The sequence below is a fragment of the Tupaia chinensis genome, unplaced genomic scaffold, assembly GCF_000334495.1.
Source record: "Tupaia chinensis unplaced genomic scaffold, TupChi_1.0 Scaffold000628_1, whole genome shotgun sequence".
NCBI lineage: Eukaryota > Metazoa > Chordata > Mammalia > Scandentia > Tupaiidae > Tupaia > Tupaia belangeri.
In genome coordinates, this window is record NW_006160148.1 from 1,487,004 (window position 1) to 1,498,179 (window position 11,176).

General features: G+C 43.2%; 1 protein-coding gene across 2 annotated transcripts in view; it reads right to left on the bottom strand.

Moving 5' to 3' along the window:
• The window catches only part of SYF2 (SYF2 pre-mRNA splicing factor), an 18,917-nt gene extending 7,822 nt beyond the window's left edge, over positions 1-11,095 (bottom strand). For both annotated transcript variants that reach the window (XM_014591987.2, XM_006159403.3), the window contains exons 1-5: positions 10,989-11,095; positions 10,626-10,733; positions 6,508-6,633; positions 5,664-5,781; positions 4,316-4,406 (exon numbers count right to left, since the gene is read on the bottom strand). In XM_014591987.2, coding sequence (XP_014447473.1) covers positions 4,316-4,406; positions 5,664-5,781; positions 6,508-6,633; positions 10,626-10,733; positions 10,989-11,015 — 470 coding nt within the window. In that variant the 5' untranslated portion in view covers positions 11,016-11,095. The remainder of the gene's footprint in view (positions 1-4,315; positions 4,407-5,663; positions 5,782-6,507; positions 6,634-10,625; positions 10,734-10,988) is intronic.
• Between the last annotated feature and the right edge of the window lie 81 nt (positions 11,096-11,176).

Consider the following 11,176-nt stretch of genomic DNA (forward strand, 5'->3'; position numbering starts at 1 on the left):
TCTCTTTCTCTCTCTCTCTGGTCAAATTAAAAAATATTAACAACAAACAGAATTAAATAAACAAATTATTATTATAAAAAAAGAAGGGACATTCTTCAACATAATAAAAGTCATATATGACAGACCTACTGCAAACCTCATACTGAATGGGGAAAGCTAAAAGCTGTCCCATTAAGAACTGGAACAAGACAAGGCTGTCCATTCTCACCACTCCCTTTTAATACAGTGCTGGAAGCGCTAGCCAACGCAATCAGACAAGAGAACAAAATAAAAGGCATTCAGACAAGAAAAGAAGAAGCTAAATAGTCCCTATTTGAAGATAGGTTACATACCTAGAAAATCCAGGAATCCATGATGAAACACTTAGAAGTGATAAATGAATTCAGTAAAGTTGCAAGATACAAAGTCAATATACAAAAACCTATAGCATTTCAATTTTGGATGGTCAGAAATGTCATGATGTATTTTTCTGCTTTTCTATGCAAAAATGCATCAAGACATTTCTGATGACCCAATACATCAACAATGAACAGACTTGAAGAAAGCAATCTCATTTAAAATAGCTACAAAACAAAGACACCTAGGAATAAATCCAACCAAAGAGGTGAAAGACTTCTATAAAAAGAACTTGAAAAACTGAAAAAAGAAATTGAGTATGAGGGACCAGCAGATAATGTAATGGTAACATCAATGAACTCCCACACAGTCGACCAAGGTTTGAGTCCCAGACTCGGTGGCTTAAAGCTCACACTGGGTATGTGTACATGCATACCTAAAATCCCAAGAGGAAAATGGAGGAGAAAGGACTGCAGTGTGGCCATCCCTTCTGGGGGGTGATTTCTCACTTTCCATCTCTCTGTCTCTGTTTCTCCAGTGAGCTCATGCACTCTATAGCAAAAATCTCTCTTAAGGGGAAAAAAAATTAAAAAGAAAGAAATTCAGTATGATACCAAAAAGTGGAAGGATATCCTGTGTTCTTGAATTGGAAAAATTAATAATAATCAAAATGTCAGCTTACCCAAATTAATTTACATATTTAATAAAATTCCAATCCAATTACTTGAGACAGTCTTCATAGAAAAAGAAAAAACAATTACAAAATTTGTCTGAAATTAACAAAAATAGACCTTGTATTGCCAAGGCAACACTGTACCAAAAAGTAAAATAGGAGGCATGTTACAACTGACTTTTTAAAGTGTATCACAAAGCAGTGAAACAACATGATATCGGCACAAAAATACACAGACCAATGAAACAGGATAGAGAATCCAGCAATAAAACTGAAATCATACGTCAACTGATCTTTGATAAAGGGCATAAGACAATGCCGTGGAGAAAAGAAAGTCTTCTTAGCAAATAGTGTTGGACAAACTAGGTAACCATCTGCAGAAAAATGAAGCCAGACCTCTCTCTCCCACCGTTTACTAGAACTAGCTCAAAATGGATCAAAGATTCAATATCAAGTCTCTAACTACAAAACTACTAGTAGAAAACTTAGCAGAAACTTTTGAAGACACTAGAGTAGACAATTTCTTAGGAAATGGTCCCTAAAATAGATAAGTAGGATTACAACAAGCTAAAAAGCTTTCCTCACAGCAAAGAAAACTATTAACTATAGTGAAAAGACAACCCTCGGAATGGGAGAAAATATTTGCAAAATCTTCCTTAGACAAGGGATTGATATCTAGAATATACAGAGAACTCAAGCAGCTCGCCCATTAAAAAATGAATAATCCAATTTAAAAATGGGCGAATAAACTGAATAGACATCTCTCCAAGGAAGACTTACGAATGGCCAAAAGACATATGAAAGAATATTTAAAGTCTCGTTGTAAGGGAAATGCAAATTAAAACTACAATGAGATACCACTTAACCCCAATCAAAACAGCTAGGATCAAAAATAAATAAATAAATAAATAATGACAAGTGTTGGCAAGGCTGCAATGAAAAGAGAACTCTCTTATACTATTGGTAGGAATGTAAATTAAATTAGTTCAATCTCTGTGGAAAACAACATGGAGATTTCTCAAAAATTTACAAACAGAACTTCCATATGACCAGTAATCCCACTTCTTGGTATTTATCCAAAGGACAGGAAAACACTCAATCAGAAAGACATTTGCACATTTCTGTTTACTGCAGTATTATTTACAATTGCTAAAACATGGAACCAATCTAAGTGTCCAAAACCCAATAACTGGGTTGAAAAACAGTGCTACATATATATACTATGGAATATTACTCACCCATAAGAAACAATGAGAGCCTATAGTTTAATTCAAAATGGATGACAGAACACTTAATCTTGAGTGAAATGAGCAAGACTTTGAAAGATACACATTGAATACCCTCATTCAACTTGTACTGAGTGTCTGCACCTTATGGCAGAGCTGAGAGAGCTGAAGATGTGATAGTGGAGAGGACGGATGTGGATGCTATAGACTATAAGTGGGAAGGGTGGATGGTGGAGTGGGTGGTGGAGGATGAATGTTTGGTACAAGGATAAAAACATTTAACAGATAGAAAAATGTTAAAAAAAAGAAAAAAGAAAAAAAACTGTTCATTATGAAATTAAATTCTATTGTGCAGGTTATTTCACAAATTGGTTTAATAATATATGTTCATTAGGATTAAAGTATGCATGATGACATTTCTAATCATCCCCGTAATTTAATTTTTTCTTTTTTTTTTTTTTTTTTGGTGGGGTTTTTGCTGTGGGGGCGCGCGGTGAGGTTTTTGCTGTAGGGCGCGTGCGCTCGCCAGAAAGACAGAGAGATAGAAAGCTAGAAACCACCCCCAGGGAGGATGGCCACGCTACAATCCCTTCTCCTCTGTTCTCCTCTCAGGATCATGGGCACACATGCACTTGCACCCGGTGTGAGTTTAAGCCACCAGGTCCGGGACTCAAACTGTTGTCAACTACATGGGTATTCAGTGATATAACCATTACACTAACTGCTGGTCCCTCATCCCAATAATTTCAAGCTAACTGTTGATTTGTCATATATTTTTCATTTGTATCCTTGATTATAACTTCACTGAATAATAATTTTAAAAAAACTCTAAACTACTATTCATGATGAGACAAAATATACACATATATTTACTGTGGGATATATTTAAAATATATGTGTGTATAAAGTTAACTGTATTATATATGTGTGTGTATAAATATCTATATATTTAGAAGGACCTAAGAAATCACCTGCTCTGACACCTTTATTCCACAGAGGAGCAAGACAGTGGCCAGAGGTTAACAGACTCTTCAAAAGTCACCAAGTGTCCGGAACAGATGCGGGAGGAGAGCGTCTAAGCTCAGGCTATTTTTCTTTCCACTAAAGCAGAGGTAGGAAACTAGTTGACCACCTGTTTGTGGAAACAGTTTTCCTGGGACACAGCCACGGGCATTTGTTTCTGTATCTGCTATGGCTCTCACATTGTCGTAGCACTCTGAGTGACAGATCCGATGACCAAAAGGCTCAAAATATTTGCTGTCTGGTCCCTTACAGATAGTTCACCCCCTCCAGCACTCTGCCTCCTAAAATGGTATCTAAATATCTACAATAACCTGGATCTTACCCATGCGTCATTCAGTCTTAGAATGCCCAGCTAGTAATAAAACCAGGTGATTAGCTTAGCTGTTGTGAAGTAAACAATAAATGGTGTTATCTACACACAGAGCATTGGATCAGTTCCGTAGCCTAGTGATTAATGGAGCTGGCTCCCATATGGTCAACCCCATAGTTCAAGTCCCAGTCCCAGTGGTTTGAAAAGCATGTCAGGTACTGGGCACATGCAAGTACATGCCCCAAATCCTGATGGGGTAGAAAAGTGGAGAAAAGGACCAGCAGTTGGCATAATGGCTACGTCGCTGGACTCCCATGTAGTCAACCTCGGTTTGAGTCCCAGACCCGGTGGCTTAAACTCACGCCAGGCGCGTATGCGTGTGTGCCCAAGATCCCGAGAGGAGAATGGAGAAGAAGGGATTGCAGCATGGCCATCCCCCCAGGGGGTGATTTCTCGCTTTCTGTCCCTCTGTCTCTCTCCATCTTTCTGGTAAGCACATGTGCCCTATAGCAAAAACCTCTCCAAAAAAAGAAAAGTAGAGAAAGAGTTTTTTGTTTTTTTGTTTTTTTTTTTACAAAAGACCATTCTTGATAACCTATACCTTAGCTGTTGATAACCTACACCTGACCATTAAAGTGTGTTTGTATTTATGTATGTAAGTTATATGGACGTATACACATACACACACAAATACATTTATAATGCACCAAGATGAGAAAAAGATGCTCAATGAACCTGTCAACTTACTGTTTTTCTCTCAGTCTCTCATACATTTCCATGTCAGGTTTGATCTGTTTGGTCAACCGATGATATTGGCGTAACTGGGCAGCAGCATAATCTAAAAATAAAATGAGGAAAAGGGATAATGTATTTCCTTGTTGGGACGTTACTATGCAGAGAAAGTCAAAATTATTATTGAGACACATATGCACCAGACATTAACCTAAGCACAGCCTCTATCCAGAAATTGTTGATAAACAGACTCTGATCAGTTTTGCCAAAAAGAATAAAAGAACCCCGCTGACTGAAATGCAGCCTTTTTCACTTTCGCCCCATAAGATATACTGGTATTTTTCCTGGGTTTAGGCTTGTTAGAGATTAGTCCATGAAGAAAGCACAAGGGCACACCTGTCTTAAAACCAGAAGCAAAGGGGGCTTAAGGTGGTTAAGGTGCTGGACTTGCACATGGCCAAGCCCTGGACCTGGCAGCTTGCTTTCTCACTTTCCCTCTCTCTCTGTCTCTTACTGATTAAAAAAAAAGGTCAGGAACGAGCAGTTAGCGTAATGGCTATGTCGCTGGACTCCCACGTAGTCGACCGCGGTTCGTGTCCCGGACCCGGTGGCTTAAAACTCACGCCGGGCGCGTGTGCATGCGTGCCCAAGATCCCGAGAGGAGAATGGAGGAGAAGGGATTGCGGCATGACCATCCCCCCTGGGGGTTGATTTCTCGCTTTCTGTCTCTATGTCTCTCTCTGTCTGTCTGGTGAGCGCACGCGCCCTACAGTGAAAATCTCTCCAAAAAAAAAGGTAAAAATAAGGGCCAGCAGGCGGCATGGTGGTTAAGTGCACTGGATTCCCACATGGCCACCCACGGTTCATGTCCCAGACCTGGGGGCTTGCGCTCTCACCTTCCCTCTCTCTCACTCTGTCCCTCTCTGGTCAAATTTAAATTAATTAATTCTTTTTTAAAAGAGCAAAAAATAATAATAATAATAAATACAATTAAATAAATCATTCTTAAAAAAATAAAAGAAGCGACCAGCAGGTGGTGTTGTGTTTAAGGTGCTGGACTCCCACATGGCTGACCACGGTTTGAGTCTTGGATTTGGCAGCTTGCTTTCTCACTTTCTCTCTCTCTCTCTCTCTCTCTCTCTGTGTGTGTGTGTGTGTGTGTGTGTGTGTGTGCTCGGTTTGAGTTCCAGACCTGGCAGCTTGCTTCCTCACTTTCCCTTTCGCTCTCTCTGTCTCCCTCTGTTCAAATTAAAAGATAACAACAAATTGAATTAAATACTTTTTTTTAAAAAAAGAAACAAACAAAGAAACAGACACAAAGAAGACAATACCTGTCTAACAGGGCCTTAAAGGTCAATTTTACCTGAAAAACCTAGGTCAGGGTTTTTCCTCTTCTTCTTCCTCTCCCATCTCTCGGCATCTTCAGCACTGATCTCTAGCAGCTTCACTTTCTCATAGTCTTCCCCTCTAGCTGCACATTCCTAAAAAGAAAAAAAAAAAAGGATATCCAGATATCTACAATATGACACCATTATTTGATCTATTCCAATAAAGGTGTCAAGCCCTTAAAAATGATCATTAACATGTGGAGAAACTAGAATCTGCTGTGGCCATAAAGAAGTGGACATATGGGAACCAGCAGTTAGCGTAATGGCTATGTCGCTGGACTCCCACGTAGTCGACCGCGGTTCGTGTCCCGGACCCGGTGGCTTAAAACTCACGCCGGGCGCGTGTGCGTGCGTGCCCAAGATCCCGAGAGGAGAATGGAGGAGAAGGGATTGCGGTGTGACCATCCCCCCGGGGGGTGATTTCTCGCTTTCTGTCTCTATGTCTCTCTCTGTCTGTCTGGCGAGCGCACACGCCCTACAGTGAAAATTTCTCAAAAAAAAAAAAAAAAAAAAGAAGTGAGCATATGATACTTACCAAGTGTTTATTAGGTGTCAGACCCTGCTTTACATACATGCATTCATTCATTTACTTCCTAATTCTCTCATTATTATTCTAGTCCTCATTTTACGGCTGAGAAAACGAAGTACAGAGAGGTTAAATAACAACGCCCAAAGTGTTGCAGGCTGAGATGAACAGACCTGACATTGAACTTCTGGTGACTTGGTTCAGAGCCAGGGTACTCGACCGCCCTGTTCTCCTGTCTTAACACAAGAGAATAGCTGAATATATCACTTAGGAAGATGATGGTAGTTGCTAACCTTTTTCTTTTCTTCTTCCTGTAGTTCCCATTCCAAACGAGCTTTTTTGGCTTCCCAATTTGCAGGTAACTTAAGTCTTTTATCTTCTTCTACAACTTCCTGGTGATTTAATTTACGAGCTTCATTCTAAAACCATAACACAAAAAGTACATCAGCTGAAACATAAAAATAAATCCTACCTTCTCCACATATTACCACATTGCCATGCTGATCCCATTCTATCCTAAAAGCAACAGAGAACCATCAAATGCTTTTTTTTTTTTTTTTTTTTGTGGCTTTTTCTTATGGGGTTTTTGTGGTTTTTAGAGCTTTTGCTATAGGGCATTGTGTGCTTGCTGCAGAGACAGAAAGAGACAGAGAGACTGAAAGTGAGAAATCACCTCCTAGGGAGGAGGGCATGCTGCAATCCTTTCTCCTCTATTCTCTCCTGGGATTCTGGGCACATGCACACAGGCGCCCAGTATGAGTTTAAAGCTGCCTGGTCCAGGACTCAAACCATAGTTGGCCACATGGGAATCCAGTGCTTTAACCACTATGCTACCTGCTGGCTTCTCATCAAAGAATTTTAAGCAAGGAGATAACCTAATAAAGTCTCCATTTGTATATAGTCAAGAAAAATGTGTGGGACTGAACTAGTCCACTGCTCCAGAGCCCTAGGGGTTAACACCAGTTTTGCTTTTGTTTAGCTGTGTGGTCCCTCTAGGATGGAACAGAACAAGGTTTCCTGACATTGGAGAGCCATACTACAATGGCAACTGAGACTTAAATTAAACGGCATTAAGTTATATTAAAACCACATGATATGAAAAATATTCTACTTCCAGTTCTTTTTCTTTTCTTTTTTATTTTTTTAAGGTTTTTGCCATAGAGCACGTGTGCTCACCAGAGAGAGAGACAGAGGGAGGGAAAGTAACAAATCACCCCAGGGGGATGGCCACCAACCCCTTCTGCTCCGTTTCCTCTCAGGATTTTGGGCATATAAACACACATGCCCAGCGTGATTTTCTTTTCTTTTCGAAGAATTCTTTTTATTTAACTTTATTATTATTTCATTTGAGAGACGAAAAGAGAGAGAGAGAAAGTAAGAAAGCAAGTCACCAGGCCTGGGACTCCAACCGCAGTCAGGCCTATGGGAATCCAGTGCCTTAACCATCACACCACTTCTGGCTCCTCAATTCTCTTTTAATCCTGATTAATTCAATGAAAACCCTCAATTTGGGGTTGAGGGCTAACACCCCACTTAGCATCTCTGACCCTTTCCAAGTCCCCCTTCTTTTTTAACTATGTTAACAGTTCACATTATGACAAATGAAGGGGACTTTCTATTTGAAGTACTAATAAACAGTCTATCTTAAAATAAACATAACTGCCTAAAACAATGTACAGGGCGCACGTGCTTGCAGGAGAGACAGTAAGAGGCAAAGTGAGAAATCGCACCCAGGGGGATGGCCACCCTGCAATCCCTTCTCTTCCATTCTCCTCCCAGGATTTTGGGCACACAAGCATATGCGCCCAGTATGATTTTTCAAGACACCAGTTCCGGGACTCAAGCCACGGTTGGCCATGTGGAAATCAGCACCCTAAGCACCACGCCACCTGCTGGCCCCAGTACATCATCATAACAAAAATTTAAGTTTGATTTTTTTTTGGGGGGGGGCCTCTATTTTGTTTGTTTTTCTTTTTTGAGAGGTTTTTGCTATGGGGCGTGTGCACTCACCAGAAAGACAGAGAGAGACAGAGAGACAGAAAGTGAGAAATCACCCCCCAGGGGGGATGGCCACGCCATAATCCCTTCTCCATTCTCCTCTCAGGATCTTGGGCGCGCACGCACACGCGCCAGGCATGAGTTTTAAGCCACTGGGTCCAGGACACGAACCACGGTCGACTGCTTGGGAGTCCAGTGACACAGCCATTATGCTAACTGTTGGTCCCTATGTTCGACATTTCTTAGGTCTCAGGCTGGTGCCAGTTAGTCTAAGAAGCCTTGTCTCCTAATTTCCAGACATGTGCCCTTTACACAGTTCTTCTAGGTACAAATTTAGCATGACTGTAGTTGTTTCTGGGCAAAGAGGGATAACTCATCTTAACTGCTACCCTCATACACTCCTGGTTCTGGGAATGCCCTCAAGTTATGAGACCAGAAATACAACTGTAGTCAAACCAACATGAGCTTCCTATGTTAAAAGAGAGACCAAACCATGGGCATTTCAGTAAGAGGGTGTTAGGAGGGACTAGTTACAGAATTTGGGTTTGTATCAGGTGACTGGGGGAGGATCTAAAGCTATGACTGGACACCGTCAGAAAGCGATGACATGGTGGTTGAGATGCCGGACCCCCACTTGGCCAACCATGGTTCAAGTCCTGGACCTAATGGCTCGAGTCCCCACCTAGTAGCTTGCTTTCTCTCTTTCTCTCTCTCTCTGGTGAGCACATGTACCCTATAGAAAAATAATAATAATACTTTGTTTATTTACTTATTTATTTATTTAAATTTGACCTGAGAGGGACACAGAGAGAGAGAGACAGAAAGTGAGAAAGCAAGCCGCCAGGTCTGGGACTCGAACCGCAGTTGGCCATGTGGGAGTCCAGTGTCCTTAACCACCACATCACCTGCCGCCCCAATAATTTTTTTTTTAAAAAAAGGCACTCTAGAATTAGTTTAAACTTTTATACAGGAGGCAGGAGTAATGCAGTGAGACTAATGTACTTCATGTTGGCCAGAGAAGGACACGTGGCCATCCCCATGGTGTCACTACGGTAGTCAGAGAGGTTGGGTGACGTGGAAGCATTGCCTCGCTGTCAGTCAGGCACTTCAAGCTAAAATGGCCTAAGGCTGTCTCTCTTTCTCAACTCCAACTCCAGCCAGCAGTTTGCTGGACTCTTATCCCTAATACAAATTCTTTTTGGCATTTGTTCCTACTGCTTATATAGCTCTTCCTCCTACTCGCTGATGTGTCTGATAATATCATACTCATCTTTCAGAGAATAGTTTTTATGTACTGGGAGCCCCAAACTGCACTAATCTCTTGTCCTCCACACTTCCAGGGCACTGTGCTCCTACCTCTGGCACCACGCTTTCCACAGAACAATTTCTGGCTGGACAGCTGTGTCCTCTACTTTACAGCAAAACTCTGAGTCTTTTTTTCTTTTTTCTTTTTTGAGAGGTTTTTGCTATAGGGCACGTGTGCTCGCCAGACAGAGAGACAGAAAGTAAGAAATCCCCCCCCAGGAGGGGATGGCCACGCCACAATCCCTTTTCTTCCATTCTCCGTTCAAAATCCCAGGAGGAAGGGACTGCAGGGTGGCCATCCTCCCAGGGAGTGATTTCTCACTTTTTCTTTCACTGTCTCTCTCTGTCTCCTCTCAAGCAAACTCTCTAGTCCTTCATGCCCCATGGCAAAATCTTTAAAAAAAAATTTATTTTTTGATTCACCATCAACTGGTTGAACCACCACGTTGCAGACTTTCAGAGGTTTGATTATTTTTTAAATGAAAAGGAAACCAACTCTATTATTGGCACCGCCCAGTTTCTTCAGTCTCAAGCTCAACATATTTCGCCATATAAAATAAAGACGGCTAGAACCCTAGGGCGGGGAGGCAGTTAGTACACTCTCAGTCCTAGCCCAGGTAAATACAATCACATGGGAGAGGGGCCGGACTGAGCAGGTGTTTCTCCGAAACTTCCCAAAACGATCCCAATGTGTCAGGGTTAAGAAGCATGAGCCAGAAGGGACCCAGCAGTTAGCGTAATGGCTATGTCGCTGGACTCCCACGTAGTCGACTGCGGTTCACGTCCCGGACCCGGTGGCTTAACCTCACACCGGGCACGTGTGCATGTGTGCCCAAGATCCCGAGAGAAGAATGGAGGAGAAGGGACTGCGGCTTGACCATCCCCCCTTGGGGGGTGATTTCTCGCTTTCTGTCTCTCTGTCTGGCGAGCGCATGCGCCCTACAGTAGTGAAAAACCTCTCCAAAAAAAAAGAAGCATGAGCCAGCACTGTCATCACGGAGATCCACCTGCGGCGATCTGTTCAGGAGCGTGTTTCGGCTTCCCTGTCCTGTACAGACGCACAGGCCTGGCCGGGTGACAGGTCTGGGCGGGCCTCCAGGTTACTCACCCGCTTCAGGTGCAGCTCCCGGAATTTGCGCAGCCTCTGTTCGCGCTTCTGGGCAGCTAGCTCCTCCGCTGCCGTGAGGGGCCCCTCCTCCGCGCCGTCCACCAGCACCTGCGGCGGAAAGGACTGGCTTCAGGCAGGGGCGGCAGGGCGGCTCCGCTTCTTCCCGGACAGCCCAGGCCGATAGCCGTCCGTCCCGAAGGGCCGAGCCAGGGCCCTCCCAATGTCCGCGCCCCCTGCCAGCACCCGGGATGCGCCTCCAACTCTGGTCCCTGCCTCTCCTCGAATTGCCGGCTCCACCTCGGGTCCCTGCCTCTCCTCGAATTCCCACAATAAAATCGCCTAGGTAGGGCCGGTGACACTCACCTTCTCTGCCTCGGTCGCAGCCGCCATCACAGCCCCCCTCTCTCCCCACTTCCGGCAACAACAGCAAGCACTTCCGTCCGCCAGGGGCCGCCCGGCGGAAACTCACAAACGAGCTCCTATAAGCCCCGCCTCTTCCTGACAGCCTCAGTAACTTGGAACCAATCCCTGCCCCGTTGGGAAGTGAGATG